The sequence below is a fragment of the Echiichthys vipera genome, assembly GCF_963691815.1.
Source record: "Echiichthys vipera genome assembly, chromosome: 2".
In the NCBI taxonomy this organism is placed as follows: domain Eukaryota; kingdom Metazoa; phylum Chordata; class Actinopteri; order Perciformes; family Trachinidae; genus Echiichthys; species Echiichthys vipera.
In genome coordinates, this window is record NC_139827.1 from 8,361,280 (window position 1) to 8,381,708 (window position 20,429).

Sequence of the window (20,429 nt, forward strand, 5' to 3'; positions counted from 1 at the left end):
ACCCACAATACCGGCATTGTCTAGCTTTTAATAAAGCTAGATTTAAATGTTTCTTTATTTAAATGTATCTTTATTGTTCCCTTTGGGGTGAATCCTGCAAGGATATTGAATAACAATTATTCAACCTTTAAAGCTGATTCTGCTTATTTTTTTTATACAGTTTAAGTTATCTTTTTATCAAGTGGGCCTTGTTTTTATGTTGAGAGGTAATATTGTCATGTTTTCTATGCCATGATATTGTAAATCAATTCATTTTCAATAAAAAAAGAAACGGAAGTGTGACTCCATTTTGAAACAGACCGAAGTTGGTTAATCATCTTGCCGCATGTGTACTCTCTGGACGAACCCTGAATACATCCGGTTCCGACCTAGCGCCATTTTGATGAAACAGCGAGGAGAGAGAAGAGAAGCAGTTTGGATCACCGAAATGGATTTTATGGATTTAAATTGAACATTAACGTGGATACACAACTTCCAACTTTTCATTAATGGAAAAATAACCGTGACCTGAAGAGGAACCGTTGTGCCCGGACTGGCTAACTGGCGGATTTGTCAAGATAATTCCGACAGCAGCGTTGTTAGCAGTAGGGCCTTCAACCGTTAGCTTTTGTTAGCTTTTGTTTGGTGTTTTCATATTGTGTTTAAGTGGCGAGGTAGCTAAAGCATGTTAGCCTTGGCATTAGCTAACGAGCTAATTCAACGTTTAACATCCATACGGTAGATTTCGAAGTTATATATTTCCTGTGGACTCGTTACGGGAGGTTTTTGTCCTGACTTTGACAAATATTAGAACTGTTCCAGACACATACGGACTGTTGCTAGGGAAACCCCAGGCCCGCTGTTACTCTGTAGCGCGGCGGCCCGGGTGTTTTCCACTAAAAGACAATTCACCACGGACTCTTGGCCTCCATTCACACCCCTGTGATAAATTGATTTTGAGCCACATGGACTATCTTGGATTCGGTGGCACCCTGTTATGTTTTATCGGACTCTAAAGAACTGACGAGGCACACGGTGCCGCTCAATGGCGCCCTGGCCTCGCGTCTCCATTATTTTTCTTTGGCAATAACAAGGACTCTTTCGTCACCTACGAGCCGAACCTTTCCCCTATTTTACCACTTCATTTGTCTTCAGTGTTTTCATCGAATATAACGAAGGTTTACTTATTATTAAAGACACCAGATTTAGCTGTGTTCAGTGTTGACGCTGTTTTATTTTGCTATCATTACCAGGCCTGTGTTTTTTTCCCCTTGTGCTTGATTTGACTAAGTGCTGTTAAAAAAATGTCGTGTGTTCACTATAAGTTTTCTTCCAAACTGGACTACAACACAGTCACTTTCGATGGGCTCCATATCACCCTCAACGAGCTTAAAAGGCAGATTATGGGCCGAGAGCGCCTCAAGGCCACAGACTGCGACCTGCAGATCACCAATGCGCAGACTCGAGAAGGTATATGATCAGCTGACACACTGCTAACATGTCTCATGAACGTGTCATCCATTGTTTCGAGCAGTAACAGTAGATGCCAGGTGGAAATGTTTCATCTTGATTATTATTCATTGATACACCACTGCAGGACTGGAACTAATGACTATTGTTATTGTTACTGAGTGTCAATCGTGTTATTCATCTATTATGTGGTCTATAATACACCAACTAACAAATAGGCCCATTTTAATTCTGCAGAACAAAAGGTGGCGTCTTCAGTTTGCTTGTTTGTGTCTGAACAATAGCCCAAAACCCTGAAGAAATCACATCATTAGAGGTCAATCAAAAATTATTATTTGTAAAATAATAAGTCCATGCACAGTTGTAGATACATAGTTAATTGTTTTAGCTCTATGCCACTTGTCTAAATTAATTATACTTTTTTTCCTGAGCCAGGTTGATTTTGACATTTTGCTATACTAACATTTAAGTATCAAGGTTATCAGCTATCCAACTTAATGGGGTATTTAAAAATAAAAGTTACTGTTTTGTGTTTATGGCCTTAGTTGAAATTGGCCTTGTGCAAGGGCTCGAAGAAGATGGACAACATGCAGTTGAAATTGTGAGCCAGTGCAAAATCACAAATGTTGGTTCGGCTTTAATTAAACAAAAAAATATGTTACAACTAATGTGGTGGAAAGTGCTGCGTTGGCAGTTTGTGTCAAAGGAGATCTAAGCAAGAGAAAAAAACATGGGCCGGGAATTACCTCCACCACAAAACTCTCGGACATTACATAGATTAACACGCGTGCATGGCGTACCGGCCATCTAAATAAACATGGCTCAGAGGGTATTTCAAGGACTTAACACACACGGGGGATACTAAATTCTCTGCTCAGGGTGGAATTACTATATATTTACATAGCTAATATTTGTTTTCTGCTATATTAAGGTGCTGAATATTGAGAACCACTCCTTTTAAGACACTGAACGCTGATTAACTTTATACATAATTTATACATTGCTGCAATTTCCAAACTTGGGATGAATAAAGTATTTCTATTCTACATCTGTTTTGTTGTCTAGATCAAAGTTACCATGCTACATATCCTACTGAACAAAGTTGTATGTTTTCTTATGATTCGTGTCTCATGTGTTGTAGAATACACCGATGACGAAGCCCACATCCCGAAACACTCGTCCGTGATCGTCCGCCGCACTCCGCTTGGTGGAGTAAAACCTGCTGGCAGGACGTTCATTGTGTAAGTTTACTTAAAATATGAAGTAACTGGGTTCATGATTGTCCAGTACACTCGCTAATAACTCAGTTGTGAATGGTTTTGCACACGATTTAATGTGTTTTTCTCTTAAGTAAATATCGAAGGACTCAAACAATTATAGTCAGATACTTGATCCTGTTGTTGATGGTGTCTTTTTTGCTCTGTTTGTTTCTACAGAGATCGTTCTGACACAGCTGTGGTGGGATCTTCTAGACCCGTATGTAAAACAAACCCAAAATCAACACACTCTCCTCCTCTCACTTCTCTCCCTCTCCCCCTCTTTCTGGCTTTAGTCACCTTTCTTGAGAACATTCTGTCGGCAATGATTGAGTCATGTGTATCCTCTGTTCACTGTGTGTTGGCGACATTTGTGTTGAGATTTCAACCTCTATGTGTTATTTGATGTCTTTTTGGGAGGGTTTCCAGTAGTCACCACAGTTGAAATGGTTTGTTGTTTCTCTCAAAACCCCAGTTTTCGGTTTTGAAACGAGCAGATTAAAGTTGGAAATTGCTGAATGGGAAGAGGTTAAGATGAGAAACAACAGACTAGCCACCATTGTTTTTATTAATGCTCTGAACTGACCAACTGTTGAACTGTTGCCACTTTTTTATTGATTGAGACGTAATTTAAACTGTTAATGACTGTATTTCATAATGAAATGGTTTTGTAGCCTGCTTCAGGCCAGGCAAATGTATTTTAAAGGGGCTTGTAAAAAGAAAACATGGTATTTTTGTATGGATAATTCATTGTCATTTTATTTTCTGTGAAAATATTTAATTTTTATGTGGTTTACAAACCCAAATGAGGTAAAGTGTGGCTGGGATTGATTGTAATTAACTTTGATTACAATTACAAGACTAAAGTCGTGTGAGTGAAAGACTCGCCAGTGGTTTTTATTTTGAAAGCTCATCCTGCTAAACTTTAATATACTTAAATCTGTTGTTCAGTAACATTTGCCAATGTCAATTGTTTTGCCCTGTACAATTTCACCGTGAAGATGTTCTATTCTGCATTGAGTATGGACTGCACATAACACGTAAACCTTAAACGCTCACAGATTTCATCCTGATGAGTTAAATGCTTTGAATTAATTCAGATTTCCTGAGTGTCTGTTTTACAAAAAAGCAGGTACTACTAGTTCAAAGTGTATTGTTACAACTGTGTAACAATACACTGTTGTTTGCGGGGATCAGTAAGAAGCTAGTTTTCATACGTGAGATGCTTTTCCCTGGCCGCTGATATATATAATGTTGTGACATGCTCACAAAGTATTTTGACACTATCACTAAAGTAAATATCTTGTCAATCTCTGGAGGCCTCCCATGGTTGCTGCAGTGAGACGTATACTGGTGTAGTCTGTCCTGTAAGCTGTAAGCTGCAGAACCTGTCAATAAAGTTGTTCAGTGGTTCAGTGTCAGAACCGCTTGCACCAGATCCCTGTGTGTTCCCTCCACAGCATTCTGCAATACCCAGTCTTTCCTCCGAGCCCTGCATATCATGACGGACAACCCACCCTGCCCACTTGTTTATCTACTTGAGTGATATTTTAGAATTAGGCAGAGCAGCCAATTAGTTTTCCGTTGTAAAATATGGCTTTTTATGTCCGTGCATGAGACTTATGCCTCATTTCCACTGCATGGTCGAGGCTCGACTCAACTCATTTGTAGAACCAGGTTCTTTTCTCTTTTGTTTTCCGCTGCGGATAGTACTGCCTCCGTTTAGATGGGACTCTCAGACTTTAACGTGACACTCTCAAGTTTTTCTTTAGTTTTGTTGGCTGCCATTTAAAAAGAAAAAATGTGGCAAGTGAATAAAAAAAAAAAGTTTATTAATGGTAGCTTGTCTATTTAAAAGTCTGCAGTTCTTTAACTCTACTTTTTAATATCAGCTCAGCTCGCCTGGATCCTCGACCGAGGTGGTACTAAAAAAAGTGCCAGGCACTATCCACAACTATTGATGATGGGAAAACCAAAAAAAGAAGAACGAGCTGTGTAGAGCCGTGTCGTACCATGCAGGGGAAATGCGGCATTAACTCTTGTGATTCATTGACTCCCGGCCTGCATTAGAACCATCCCCCCACCTCCTTTTACCCTTTGCTCTGTAGTGGTGCAGGGGCTGCTTCAGGAAACGCTTTGAAGGAAAACGTGACAACTCTTGGTAGCTTATGTTTTCTCCAAACGGAAACATTTGTGTCTTTTCAGCTCTAAATTTCTGACGCTTTACTGTGTTTGCATTTCTTATTGAAACAGCTTGGCACCACTCCCTGCAAGCTCATTAGTTTACAGAAAACAGTCTTTGGCTGGTTTTGATGAAAGCCCCTAACAGCCATCCATGATGACAAGTCAATGCAAAACCTTAAATCCCTGTGAAACTGCATGCTGAAATTAAATGTCAAGTATTCCTTTGAGAAAACCACCCTCTCCCTACAGTAGCTGGATAAGCTCTAGGATCTTTACAGAGGGATGTGCCAGTAGTGTACATTTCGAATTTGCTGATGGTGCCAAAGTTGTGAGGACAATTTCTTGTTTGAGCAGATACTCTTGGACAGTATAGTTATAAATGATAGACTCAGAATATAAGCAGGTGTATGGACTTGTAAATATGGAAGAGTAGTTGGACTACAAGTTTTCTTTACATGTTAAATCTTGACGCAACTGTATTTTTTATGCAGTTCAACCATGTTGAAGTTCTCTCGGATTTCTGTACTGTGACAGTCATAAATCCCTCAAATACGCTTGCAACAGTACATCTTTTTGAAACAAGTTGCATTTGTATATGAGCTGTAATACTTCTATATCACATAGCCAGTGAAAAGACCATTTTAGCATGGTTAAATCACAAAAAAAGAAGAGTTGCTTATTGGACATAAATATACTTTCTTTTTAAAAGTCACCCTAATTATTTCTAGATTACATCCCAATTTTTGGTTGACTTATTAATTTATTCTCCAAACTATTTAGATTGCTAAACAAAATAACCAAACCGCTCTGAATAGACAAAACCTTAGATGATACAGTCTCTACATTGTGATTTTTCTTAAAGATTATGACTCGATGCTGTCAGTAGAGGGATGAACATCACGCACAAAGTCTAGTCAGCCATGTCTTGGTATAACCGCTCACTCCTATACCTGAATGCTTTTCATGCAACCGGTCCTCAACAAAGACTTTGATTTTGGTGCAAAGACTTAGATGGAGACTCTCAGGGACTGGACACAGATGTGGTGAACTATCGGGGCTCTTATCTTCCACTGTGTGTCTTATTAGATATGTTAAAACCTTTAATGTCTGTACTTTGATTCTCCTGCAGACTGATTCTTCTCCATCTATGTCACTCGCCCAACTCGCCAAGGTACTGTTCCTGTACATGCCGGCTGTAGTACCTGAAAATATTTCCTATGTCAATGTTTCCTTTTATCTTGTCTGGTTGACATCCTCCTTTTATCTTGTTTTCCTTCTCTCCATTATGTTTTAGACTGCCAACCTGGTGGATGCTAATGCATCAGAGGAGGACAAGATTAAAGCCATGATGTCTCAGTCCAATCATGAATATGACCCGATACAGTTAGTATACACACACACCGTGTTCTTGTCCTTGATTAAAGTCTGATTATTGTTCCATGTTTTTAAGCTCGTGAAGAGGCAACATATCCTTCTTTAAATGTATATATTCTTAAAAAAGATTTGCACTTGTTTCTACAGTTACTCCAAGAAGGCAGTTGGACCTCCACCTGCTCACTATACCTGCTTTCGTTGTGGAAAGACTGGTCACTACATTCGCCAGTGCCCCCTGCTGATGGTAATTATCGTGTATCATATCATTTTTAAAGTCTGTGGCGCTAATGCCTTCTACGCTGCACTGTAACTTCAAAGAAAGTAATACTGGATGCTTTTTGGATGATTATGTGTCCTGATAATTGGTTATTTTTGTCATTTTTAAGGTCCAGGATAAGAGTTTGGAGGGTCCCAAGCCAGTGAGGATAAGTAAGGGCATCCCTCAGAGCTTCATGGTGAAAGCTGAGCCAGGCACCAAGGGAGCCATGTTAACCAGCACGGGAGAATACGCCATACCTGCGATAGATGCGTACGTGTCAACTACGGACAAATACACACTGTTTACCCGCGTCTACAAACTTAAGTTTACTGCTGTTACTTTCTTTTTGCTAGTCCTGAAAACTAAAAAAATTGTTTTTTTTAATACAGGGAGGCATATGCACAAGGAAAGAAGGAGCGTCCTCCGTTTGTTCCACATGACCAGTCGTCATCTGAGGACGATACAGACCCAATCCCAGATGAACTCTTGTGTCCGATCTGCAACGACCTGATGACGGATGCTGTGGTTATACCCTGCTGTGGAAACAGTTACTGCGATGACTGTGAGTTCTCCTGCATAATGTGCCGTAGTAATGAAAATCTCAATTTACACAGGTCTATAAAAAAAAATGATACAAACTAATAAAAGTAAGGAGTCAAAACTAGTCTTTGCCAAGCACAAAATTGTCTCAAAAGTATTAATGTTTTTGTGTTTGTTTCCCGCCACATATGTGTTTTCAAGTGTTCATTTTAGACTTACATTCTGCTGACGGTTGGGAGAGGGGGGGGGGGGGGGGGATCCACTAAGTAAATGGAAGAAATATCCATTTAATCATCAGAAGCCTCTCTCGAGCTCTGCAGCCCCAGGGCATGATGCATTTTGAGTAGCTGACAGTCTTATTTTTATGTTCCACCATATATTGGAATGATTTTATGCTCAATCTCTGGGAGAGTCGAAAGTCACTCTTGTGGAAAAGTAGAAAACTGCTTTGAGGATGAGGCAAAGTTATTTTCTTATAAAAAAGTGATTTTGTTTGTCAAATTTGTTTGAGTTTTTATCTAAATAAGGACTGTTTTGTTTTCAGGTATCAGGACTACCTTGTTGGACTCAGAGGAGCACGTCTGCTTCACATGCAAACAGTCAGATGTTTCACCTGATAATCTCATCGCCAACAAGTTTCTTCGCCAGGTAACCCCCCCCCCTTCAAATACATGCATTTTGATGTGCTGCTTTTTTTTGGTTGATTTTACTTGAACTGAAAGCAAAACTAGAAAAAAAAGCATATTCAAATGATGAATCATTTGTCTTTCTTCACGCAGGCTGTGAACAACTTCAAGAATGAAACCGGATACACCAAACATGTGCGCAAGCAGCTCCAAAATGCAGCCCCGCCTCCACCGCGGCCTCAGTTGCTCAGGCCTCTGCACTCAAGACAGCAGGACCCACTGATGGCCAATATCACTCACCCGCCTACAATCGCACCCCCCACTGCCCCTCCAGCACGGGTCCCGTCCCCTACTCCAACTCCATCTGCTGCACCTGCTCCAGCTGTTCCTTCCACTCCCACCCCTCCTCATGTTGATGCTGTTGAAGAACAAGTTGATTCACCAGCCCCTGCACTTGTTGTTGACCACCATTCTCCTATGCACTCCAACAGCCATGGTGAACCACCCCCACCAGGGTGAGTTTAGTCTCAGATACGTTTTATTCACCTACATGAAACCACATACACAAGAACAAGTGAAGAGCTATTTTTACTTATCATAATGTGTTTTTTTTTTTTAATGATTTAGTGAAACGGATCCTGAACCTACTGTGACACCAGACTCATCAGGATCCTCCGATAGAGGATCACAGGTGAGTACGCCTTGAACGCATAAAGATGTACTGCTTAATATCGTCTCACTGACTTTTAACAGCATCTGCTAGGGCGTACGATTCAGCATGACTGTGCAAATTTATCTGCCTTCTTTTAGTCACCTTATGAAAAGTATTTGTTTACTGTATATTTTTATATTCCAGTGCCAATGATAACTGATATTACTGTTTATCTTAGAAATGTGAAGGTGGAAATAAAAACATATTTTTGATTTGACACGTTTATTTTCTTTTAAACGACACAAACGTTTAGAGAACCTTCACCATCTCTAAAACAAAGAATACATTGTAAACTTGGTTGGACAATGCAAGTTGGCAAACAACTTTTTCCTCTATGATGTTGTATTTGTTAAAAAGATGTATAATTAGCTTGCACACTGTCCATTTGTCCATTGCACATAAATGTGCATCCCTGACCACAAGAAACTGTAACTGGTCTTGGAGGTAACTACATTTTTCTCAACGATTTCTTCCACAGAACTACCACTTCAGTGTTCTTGGCCTCCCGCCTCCACTAAGGCCACCTCATCCACCAGGTAAGAGGTTCAATTTATGTCATTAATGAGATTAAGCGAGCTCGACGCAGCGAAGTTCTGTATCTAACAAACTCTCTATGCCCAATCAGGTCACCAGTCACGGTCACACCACTCTAACAGAGGGGCAAGCAGACCCTGGGAGAGGTAAGACACGGCCGTGCTACTATGGCATTTATCTAAAGTTTGTATTGTACTTCAACCGTCTCACAATGATTTGTGTCTCTCTCTTTGAGCCAGGTTTTACAGAGGTAGAGAAGATCTCCCCACTCAGCTCCAGAGAGCACCACTTCCTTCACCTGGTCCTCCAGTGTACCCAAGTCCATCCATGTACCCGCCCCCACCACAACCCTACCCTCCTCCGTACACCTCTGCCCCTGGCCTTCTCCCCCCTGTCATGGGATACCAACCCCAGCCCGTTTATGCCCCTGGACCACCAGGGCTCAACCCTCCCTGGGTTGCCCCTGGTTCCCAGCCCCCCCTTGTCCCTCTCCCTCCCCTCGGGCAGCCCCCCCTCTCTAAGGAAGATTTCTACAGGCAGCGGCACCACCGGCAGGACAAGTGAGTTGTCTTATGGCTACTCATTGTTTATGTTAAATGCACACAGAAAGAATATTAACTCTTTCACTGTGAAGTTGATCGTTGGTTTTTGTCTTTGTGTCCACAGAGTTACATCCAAACTCGATGAATTTACTAAAGACTTCCACAAAGAGCTCATGAAGTACAGAAATGCACCAAAGAGAAGAAGACCGTCTTATTCAAGGTAACTTCATTAAGGGAGCATATCAAAATTGGTTTTATTTTAGTTTCCTTTCTGACTTCTCAACCATTTCCTTTTCTAGATCCCGGTCATACAGTCGCTCTCCATTCAGCCGTTCTCCTTACTCTCGCTCTAGATCCAGAACAAGATCCAGGTCTTACTCTTTCTCCCCCAGTCGCTCCCGCTCCCGTTCACGCTCCCATGGCCGGTTTTATCCCCGCTCCCCCTATAATAGACGCAATGGACGCAGTTATGGACGCTCAAGATCCCGCTCTCGTTCAAGGTCTTATGGGTATCGGCGATCTGGCTCACCGCGGTCTCCTCCCCAATACCGACCAGGAGGCTGGGAGGGAGCAGAAGGAGCGCCACCCTTCAGGTCACGATCTCGCTCCCCTGGTCCTGCTGGCTTCCGTGGCCGCAGCCCTGGTTCACGAAAGCCGCCTCCTCGGGAGCTCCCTCCGTATGAACTAAAGGGTGCAAGTCCCGGAAGCAATGAGCGCTGGGAAAGAGAAAGGTACCGACAGTGGGAGAAGGAGTATGCAGACTGGTACAACAAGTACTACAAAGACTATGACAACCAACATCCCTCAGTGCACAGAGCCCGTGGCAGCAGAGACAGGGAGAGGGACAGAATGTCCCCATTACCAAAAGATTACGATCCCCAGGGGAGAGGAAGAAGAGGGAGAGAAGAGAGAGGTGCTCCCCCTCACCATCCTCCATCCTCTTCCTCATCAGGGACCAAGTCAAGCGCTAAAGTTCTGAAGGCAAAGAAAGTTAAGAGGAAGAGGACTGGGGATGAATCAGAGCCATCACATCAGTCAGCAGACAGAGGTGATGCTACTCCCGTCAGAGACGAGCCAATGGACGAAACCCCTTCACTTGTTAAAACGTCTCCCCTGTCCTCAAAGACATCAGCTGGAACCTCATCCTCTAAAGCTCCAGCCTCGAAAAGTACCGCCGCACCCGTTAAACCCTCAACCAAGTCAACATCAAAGACTCAGCCTGATAAGAGTAAGAAAGAGAAGGGTCAAAAGGTAAAAGCTAAAGCTAAGACGGAGAGTGTGAAGGTAAAGAGTGACAAGCTGAAGAAAAGGCCTGCAGAAGGAGTGGCGACCAAGAAGAAAGAGTCCTCATCCTCCTCCTCGTCTGCCACAAAACCATTAAAACCCATTAAAACCAAATCAGAAGAGGCCCCAAACTCAACCACCCCTAAAAAGGACAAGGGCAAAAGCTCTACAGTGAGGCCTGCGCTGCTGAAGACGCCTCCACTGTCCTCCCAGAACATGTCTCTACATCATCACTCTCTTCATGACGGCCCTCGACCCGGCCACGACATCCGGGGGAGAAGAGACCTTCCACAGGGCGGCGGTCTCCTTCCGATCCCCCATCAACACGGACTCCCACTGCTCCACCGACCTTCCTCCCCCGACGGTCGGAGGAGGATGGGAGACGAAGGCCGCTCTTTACTCGGACCTCCCCCTGGAAAGCTGAGGAGATTAGACGGACTAGGAGGAGATATCATCTCCCACTCGCACATGTCTCATCAGCCCCCGCTTCACAGACTCCCACCCCCCTCAGAGAGACCTGGTCTTCTTCCCATACCAGGGAGCCGCGAGATGGGCCGCGAGATGGGCCGTGAGATGGGCCGGGGCGACGCTGATCGAGGATCCATCAGACCTCTAATGGACCTTCAGGTGCGTCTGTTGCTTGTTCAGTCCTCAAACACCAGGGTGCAAAGTTATGGGGTTTTACAGATGTGTTTATCAACTCAATTCATTTGTGATGTGATATTTGTCACATTGGATTTTCTAAAAATACAGAATTATACCAAATGTGTTGTTTTCTTGTATTAACCAAATTACAATACACAATCACAAGAGATGCAGCTAATGATTATTCTCAGACAGAAAATTAAGTTTCAACAATTTCCATAATCAAGTAATTAAGTTAAATGACAAAATATGATTAAGCTTCTCAAATGACAATATTTTCTGTTCTACTTACTGTTCTCCCAGGAACTAAATAAGCTGTTTGAAAGTCTCAACTCTGGCTTTGTTTTTTGCCATTTCTGACTTTTCATAGACCAATGATTAATTAAGAAAATAATCCTTAAATGCAGCCCTAATTCATTCAGTGAAGTTTCTTTTCCAATTCATTAAGTAAATTATTAAAAGAAGCAAATCACATCACTACTTCCTTCAGTGGAAGGTGACTTTCAAATGGCTTTTCCCCTCTGGTCCATAGCCCAAACTAAATCATCATAGGCATTAATTTGTCATTTCAGAACGTAACATCACCATGACGCTGCTGAGTTGTTCTGATTTAACAGTTTATGTGCTTTTGTCCATATCCAGGTGAAGCCACATATCCAGGTGAAGTCACTGCCCCAGAGGAGGATCAAGTTGAACAGAGACCTGGGGAGAAAAGGCAGCACTGAGACGGCATCCTCAGACAGAGCACCGTCGGGTCCTGAGAAGACGAGCTCCACCTCAGACCGATCAGCTGCTGCTAACCTCTCTGAAGGAGACCGACCCAGCAGTACGGCAGAAGGTGGTGGAAGAAGGGAGCGGCCAGCGTCTGCTGAGAGGGGCGTGTCCAGAGAGAGACCAGGAAGTGCTGGAGAGAGACTGCAGGGCTCCGACAGAGAGCAGAGCAGAAGTTCTGGACCCGACAGAGAGCGAGACAGAGCTTCAGGGTCAGACAGAGACAGAGACAGAGGCACGACGTCTGACAGAGAGAGGGACAGAGTCTCAGGCTCACAGAAGATTGCAGTTACAGTGGAGAGAGGCCCCGAAGGAGAGAGGTCCGTGAGGACAGAGCGGAAAAACTCCAGTGGTGGAAGTGCAGGAGGCAGGTCCGTCTCTCTGGATAAAATGACCATCGCTGAGAAATCAGCCGTCTCCAAGAGCTCGACAGAGCCTCAGGAGAAGCCAAGCGTATCCTCTAAGGAGAGAAGCGAAGGGTCGGAGCGATCTGCTAAATCTGACAGGTTTGTTAGCTTTGTTTCCCTGCTGCTTGTTAAACCATCATCCTTATCCATGATTTAAAGGAAACATGATACAGTGATTATAAACAGTGGTTCTGTAAACGCGGTAGTACATGTAGTTATATCTTATTCTGATTTCCCAGGAGTGTGTCCAAGGACAGAAGAGAGAGGAGTGTCCCCTCAGGAGATAAACCAGCTTCTGCTCACAGAGAAGGTAATTTGAATCTCTGTATGTGTGCGTGAAGAGATAATAACTTTGATTTTGTCTCGTGCCATCTAATTAACCGTGGATTAAACCGGATTCTTTCCCTCCTCCCTCCCTCTCTTCCAGCAGGGAAAGATGGGGAGGCATCTGCCGTGAAGAGCAAACCCAGGATCAGCCGAAAGGCCCTGACTAGCCACTCCGCCAGCTCTGCTAGGTGAGTCTGTTGTGCCTCTGTTACCTTTGAGACAATTAGATTTAAAAAAAATATTTCACATATTTTTATTGTATATTGCGTAATTCCATTGTTTTTGGATATGTTCTTTGTTCATTGTCATTGGTACGTCCTGTTTGTGTAAATCCCTTACGGCAAAACAAATTTCCCTCAGGACAAAAGTAGAATCAAAGCTAATGAGTGGTGAGCTTTCGATGGGAGTTTATCTTTGTCAGCTGTTGATCAGCTAACAAATAAACCTAGACATACTTGTAAAAGTCATATTTAATACAATGAAACTCTCCATAGTTAGTCATTAGGGATTATCAAAACTTGTTAGTCTTGGGTACCTGGTTATTAGAGTCTTTAACTCTTCTTTTACAACATTTTGAACTATTTCATTTAAATGTTAGACTGCAGGCTTCTTTTGTTAAATGAAACAAATAATATATAGCTTAAACAATGAGTTAATTTATTAATAGAACATTATTTACGACCTTGACATTACACGTAACTGCTTACCTTGTTACTGTTATTGTTGCTGTTTTTTTTATACTACACTGATGTACATGGTTTGATAATGTCAAACATGTTTGCCCAACTCTGGGAATTCCTGCTGAAAGTCTCAATTAAAATATTTTGAAAGAATTCATTAATTGAAAGAAAATGAATCAGCATCTGTTTTGACACTGTTTTAAGATTTAAGCGTTAAATGCTTCTCTGGTCCAAACTCCTTAGTTATGGGGATTGGCTGTTCTTTTGTGAGATACATGTTTAAATCTTTGGATGAAAAACCATTTAAGCAAGTGCAGACCAGCCATTTAAAAACCTTGGATTTTGTTCTTTTAACATTTTATAGACCATTTGATTAATAATAATCATCAGCCAGTCATTTGATAATGGAAATATAAATTACTTGCAGCCCATTAAAATCTGTTTTTGTATACCCATCCTTATTGGTAACTGAATTCAAAGGATTCATTCTACGTTACCACATCATGTGTCTTGATCACGTTAAAGGGAACACAACAGATTTAACACATCAACTATGTGCAAATAGTTGTATGAAGCCTTTTGTGGCTTCAGAGGAAGCTGCATGAAGTCACTTGAGCCTTGGTGGAGCTCAAACAATCTGGGCGTTAGTAAGATATGATTTTACCAGAACTCTGTAATAATAATAAGACGTAATAAAGATAGAATAATAATCGCTCTCAGCCACTACTGGCATAACACACCCATATCTCTGACCGATCTGTCTGTGGCAAAATTGCATCGCTAATATATAATGCACGAGGAAGGGAAATGCAAGGAATGAAAAAGGTGACCTCTTCCTGGTTCTGGTGCATAAATTCTGATCATTTTGATTTTTTTGAAGTGTAGTGCTTAATCCGTGCGGTGCCCTTTTAAACATGTCTATTTTTCCCTCATCACTAGGTCAACTCAAGAAACAAAGCGAGACTCAGACAAAGATCAGAAGAGTGTTTCCTCCAAACCTGCAGAGCAGCCCCCATCCAGCCCTGTGATCAGCCGCGGCCGCAGCCCGGGTGTCAGCTCACCGCCCAGCCCGGCCAGAGAGGAGCCACTCATTCAGCCTCCTCCTCGCTCCAAGTGGGAGAGAGAAGATGACGAAGAAGGCCAGGAAAACGGACTTGGTGCACCAAAGGAACCTTCACCAGTGCCACAGAGGGTCAGAGGCAGAGAGGGGCCGACTGAAGCACCTAAACCTGTCAGGGGCGAAGGCCGGGATCCCGCAAGGGAGGAGAGGAGAGGAGTAGTGAGGGAAGAGAAGAAAGGGCGAGCACCGAGGGAAGAGAGTAAAGGTGGCAGGACGGCACAGACAAATTCTGACAAACCGACCAAAACCAAACTTGTGAGGGAGGAGGGGAGAGGAGGAAGAGATGAGGGGCGAGGAGCGACAGGAAAGGAGGATAGATCTGCAGAAGGCAGAGGTGGAGGAGGACGGGAGGAGAGTCGTGGCCCAGAGCCTAGGAGACAGCGTCTGTGTTCTGACCTGGGCCGTGAGACCGATGAGGCAGCCTTTGTGCCCGACTACAGCGAAGGCGAAGGCTCGGAGCCGGAGAGAGGAAGGAGCGGCAGCCACAGTGTGTCCACCCAAGGCTCCAGCCCCACCCAGAGCAACCACAGCGGCGTGGCCACCTCCACAACGGACAAGAAGAAGAAGAAACACAAGAAACATAAAAAACACAAGAAGCATAAGAAGCACAGCGGCCACGAGAAAGAGGGAGAGCAAAAGGAACACAAGCACAAGCATAAGAAAAAGAAACACAAAAAGAACAAAGACAAAGATGCGGAAGCGGAGGAGGAGGGGGAGAAGACGGAGAAAGCGGAGGAAGGGGCTGCATGCTAACGGGGCTGCTGCTCAAAATCTGTAACCTTCTTTGTTCCTAAGAAGATAATGATGTATTTAGAAATATCTGCTACCACTGGCATGCTGCTCCGTGTGCCACTCTGAGGGAACAGAGGAAACAAGTCTTTGACTGTCCACGACACTGGACGGCCGTCTCGCTGTTATTCACTGAATGTCACTGCAGGTCCAAACTATTACTTACGGTACTCTGTTGTGCCTGGATTGCAGCATTATGATCGCTGCTGGGGTATCTTTAATGTTCAACGTGAGCCTCTTCTTTGTGACTTTGGGTCAGGGGAAAAAAAATCGGGAGTGACGCTGTGCTGCACTGATGTGATCAACCTCGAACCAGCCAGGAAGGACTCGATAATACCCGATCACTCGGCAGTGAATCTAAATGAGTGGAATGACAAACACTGTACTCAGGGATGTGATTGCTTCTTTGTAGAGGAGGAATCGCTGCTTCTCTGCCTCTGAATCATTTGTAAATAGAGATGAACTGTTGCTTCACATAATAATTTCCCCTCAGTTTGTTTTGCTCACATCCCTGTGTGCCGTTCAAGGCTTAATTGCTGAATAACCTTCGTTGCTATGAGGGCCGTTGTAAGCTCTTTTTTAAGGACTGTATTAGTGGTTTTGAATGTTTAAGCACATTAAGTACAAATCATTTATACTTTGCAACTGCTAATCATTTTCAACGTTGATAATCTCATTTTTATGCAGCCATTGGTTTCAACTCGAGTCTGTTTTTTTTGTTGTGAACTGATGGGAATCTAAAATTACTCAAAATGTTCTTGGATAGGTTAACTTATCTATGCAAGGTGCAAGGTTCAGTTGCCGCAAGTGAATTTTCTCACCAAATTAAAAATGAATGAAATCCAGTTGCTCTCTTTGGAAATGGTTAGCATTATAGTATTTGTGATTAATGTGCTGAAACCGGCACAATCACCAGTGAGGTCCTTTTAGTTAAAACAAACCGTTATTTAGCCCACGCTACACTGGATGGTATAAATGTAGGACGAGTTTGTTAATAATGTCAAATCAGTCGGCATGTTTTTGTTCCAAAGGTGCAGTAGCTGTCCAACACGTCGGCTGAGTGAGTGAAATTGTGTGCGCGTTGGTGTGAAAGTAAAATGTGAGAAGTGGGACAAGTTGGAGGAGCGGCGTTCTTACAGGTGACTTGTTTGTTCTTGTTTTTTTATTAAAATGTTTTGACCTCGCTATAATGTCTGAGTTGTATTTTATCTGGGATTGAACACCTCGGTGTGTAATGACCACATGGATCAAGGTCAATTGCTCGGTGACAAAGTTTGGACTATTAGGTGCAACATTTTTGCATTTCGGGTGTTGGTAATAAGTTTTAATATGGACGTGGGTTTAATCTACAATGATCAAAAGAATGAAAAGTTTCAGTTACATTACACTGTAACACGAGTATAGAAAACATGCATTCAGTAATGCGAACAGTTTTCAAACTCAAACGTTGCACAAAATAATGGTTAAAGTGCTGCAAGTGATAATGAAATGATCTCTACTGAAGTAAAGAAACCTGAGAGGGGGTTGATGCACCATTCTGAGTTTCAGTACCGATCTGGTTCCAGTGTTAAATTAACAAACTGCGTCTCGCTGTGACTGGAATCGTCCTTTTATACGTAAAGCAACATCAGGCTCAACTTAGACTATGCTTATTTAACCCTCTAAAACCAAACATGACAAATACATGAATTTACTTTTATTTATTATTAAAATCCTTTGTGAACCAGAAACTTATAACTTTAAAATATCTTGAATTTCCAGGAATTGCAACTCTACTGTAAACCTCAGTCAGCAACATTAATTATTATACATATATAGGAATTAAATTAACAGTAATAGATTTGTCCCATTCAGACGATGGCTGATCCAGCTTTTTGAGTCTGTATCGGATCGGTTCACCTCTATTTGCAACATGTTGGACTATTCTCACTGAAATATTTAATTTACCACATATCAAACAACTTCTACACAAATACAATTACAATTACACAGAGTATAAATGCTGTTAAAGTAGTCCGCAATCCAGTTTGTACATGTTCGCTGTAATATTCGTATACATCTAAGAGCACTGATTTATCTGAACCACGGGGAGGTTTTATCTGAACAGTGTCGCTCTTTGAGTAATTGCTCCCTGTGTACATTGCACCATGTCTGTATTCTTAAAATGAGAATACTTATTACTATCTGAGATGTAAATTTAATTAGTCGTACTGTTGTTTGTGTGTACAACACATATTAGTTTCCTGCTTATCAGTGCACATTTTGTTCCCACCATCTAAGAATATATAAACACGGGTGCCCTCTGTAACCCATGTTACCAGGCTTGTGTAGAATATTAAGTTTGCAATATGTTATTATTGCCAAATGGATATTTCCATAATGTAAACAGATAATGAGTTGATGCCAAACAAAATAGAGCAGTATGATATAAAAGAAAAGACCAAAAAATGATCTTTTAATATAGAAATCAGTCATTTAAAGTGAGGTGAAAGTGCTTAGTTTGCAGTATGAGTAAAGGCTGGGGTCCTGTTCCTCAACATCCAATCAGAACCTGTGTGACGCTTCCTGCTTCTGTTATCACTATTACCCATAAATACTATCATTAGTTTTATAAATCATAACATTTGTAGCCATAGAAACAGTAATATATGTCATTGTATCACAGCTGTTATTAGCACTACTCATCATTGATTATATTTACCACCATAATTATTATCATTGTTATAATCTGTCACCTTAGTTGTACTTGTTTGCTATTCTATATTAACTGCCATAACATATAAGTCATACTCACATGACTTATATGTTATGGCAGACACACTTAAAAAACACTATTTCCAGGTCCATACGCTCCATCTAGCTACAACAATGACCGAACTTTTTTCTCTTTTTACGATCACTTCGTTCTTCAGTAAGACCCATTTTCATCGTAAGGACAGCGGTAAAAAATACTATTCCGTCTTTTCTTTTTTTTTTTAACTCAGACCCAACAAAACAAAGGGGAACTCAGCACTGTGTCATTGTAGAAATGAGGTTTGAACCACAGCTTGGACCCTGAAATAGTACTTTAAAAGAGCGTCACGACTTAAAGATCAGATTGATACCTCGACACATCCTCATCGCTCCTTGACACATCGATCTGCATTGATATACCGTTACACAACTAACCGATCTATATCCTGATGCTTATTCCTGATAATTAACCATGAGTAATGAGACACAGTGAAATGTGTAATTGGAGCAGTTTATGATTAAAACCATGTAAATGTGGAGAAGTGTATATGTAATCTTCTTATCTGGCTGATGGAGACCTGGTCTTTTTCTTTTCTCCTCGTTTGTGTTTCGATTTGACACATTTTCCTAAAACTTGGATTTCTTCTGCTGCTTGTCTTCGCTGTGGTGGTGGAGTTCAAACTAACCGATGAGACGATCCTGAAACACTCACCTGTTGTTTTCATCATCAATCCTGGTGAGACTAATAACGGCAGAACACTTAAGGACACATTTAATGGACTGTATGTCTTCATTTCCTTCACTGAAATTACAGAAGGACAAAAAAGGGAGTAACTGTTCACTACTTAGTGTTTATTGTGTTGACTCCATTGTTATTGGCCTGTCAGTTGAAAGTGATATTAGGGACTGATATTATTTCCGTTTTACAGTTTTTGTTCATTCATTCATCTTCATTCATTCATCTTCAACCGCTTGAAGATGAATGTATATATATATATATATATATAACCACGCACCAAGGTTTACTTAGTGGTGTCTGGTTATAAACACTGTCAGTGACTCCATTCAAAAAGGGAAGAAATACATGCATTTACTGTGATTTTTCCCCCATCTTCATACAAACAGTTAAAATATCAACACTTATTTTAAACTTGCATGTTGGTGTTTTAATTTTCTTTACTGTAAAATCTTAGTTTCCCATCCCTAAAGTGCACTGATCTGTGCCACACAGTGTCTACTATACTAAGCTACAGCTGAGCCACTTACAGTTGTTCTTAAAATGTTAAATCTTCAAATTCTAAATATATTGGTTAATTCAGAAGTATAATATTTAGAAGGATGGTCAGATAGAGCGGTGGACCGATGGAACTGAAATACCGGTAATGCCAACTTTAAATGACCATAATAATAAATATTTCAGTTAAGCTTAAAAAACAACAGTGAGTCCCGTACATAAATGATAAATAGACAACCCACACCACACATATAGGCGATGAAAGAACAATGACGCACTGCTGAATGTGGAGTATCAGATATTTTTGGAAATAAGTGGATGAAACATGTCCTCAAAAGCAGTTCCTCAAACCCAGTGGTGAATTTCAGGGTCTTTGGCAGCTCATTCGTTTACAGACATGAATAATTAAAGTCTAACGTCCCACAGGGAAACGAGTGCAGTGAGACGGACTGAACACTGTGTGGAGCTGTGAGTCCTACAACTTTTAACATGGGAGGGAAACCGATTAGCAATAAATATCTTCTCTTACATGCTCCCAAATCAACCACACGCCACCTTTCTTTCTCTCCCGCTCTCTCTCCAACAGAGCGCACGGCAATAAGCCTCATTGTGTTTGTGTGTGTGTGTGCATGTTTTAAGTGTGTGTTCCTAAGAGAGAGATGGTGTGAATGGTAACTGGTTGAAGGCAGGAGATGAGTTTACAGGCGTGTTCAGGGAACACTGAGAAATAAAAGAGCAGCAGATGTATTTTTCCCCAAACAGCAGTACATGAAAGCACATTCTCAGCTTAGACTCTGTGTGTGTGTGTGTGTGTGTGTGTGTGTGTGTGTGTGTGTGAATGTGTATGTGTGTGTGTGTGTGTGCAAGTCATCCTTAATGGATTCGGAGATCAGTGAGACCATTAGAGAAGATTAATATATTGTTTGTTTTAACCCCTGTCCAGATTATCATCACAACACATTA

General features: G+C 41.8%; 1 protein-coding gene across 2 annotated transcripts; it reads left to right on the top strand.

The window, feature by feature from the left end:
- Positions 1 to 396: 396 nt before the first annotated feature.
- Positions 397 to 16,683, top strand: LOC310961710 (uncharacterized protein). Of its 2 annotated transcripts, none has more exons than XM_083933920.1 (20): positions 397 to 1,449; positions 2,591 to 2,690; positions 2,886 to 2,925; positions 6,019 to 6,060; positions 6,184 to 6,272; positions 6,411 to 6,507; positions 6,650 to 6,792; positions 6,912 to 7,084; positions 7,607 to 7,710; positions 7,842 to 8,203; positions 8,316 to 8,379; positions 8,879 to 8,936; positions 9,026 to 9,080; positions 9,174 to 9,494; positions 9,601 to 9,696; positions 9,776 to 11,387; positions 12,048 to 12,682; positions 12,823 to 12,893; positions 13,011 to 13,098; positions 14,530 to 16,683. In XM_083933920.1, the coding sequence occupies exons 1-20, from the start codon at positions 1,284 to 1,286 to the stop codon at positions 15,461 to 15,463; spliced, it is 5,250 nt and encodes a 1,749-aa protein (XP_083790046.1). In that variant the 5' UTR covers positions 397 to 1,283; the 3' UTR covers positions 15,464 to 16,683. The 2 variants fall into 2 exon arrangements, with proteins under 2 accessions (XP_083790046.1, XP_083790047.1); XM_083933921.1 differs by having other exon boundaries at positions 13,014 to 13,098.
- Positions 16,684 to 20,429: the final 3,746 nt, after the last annotated feature.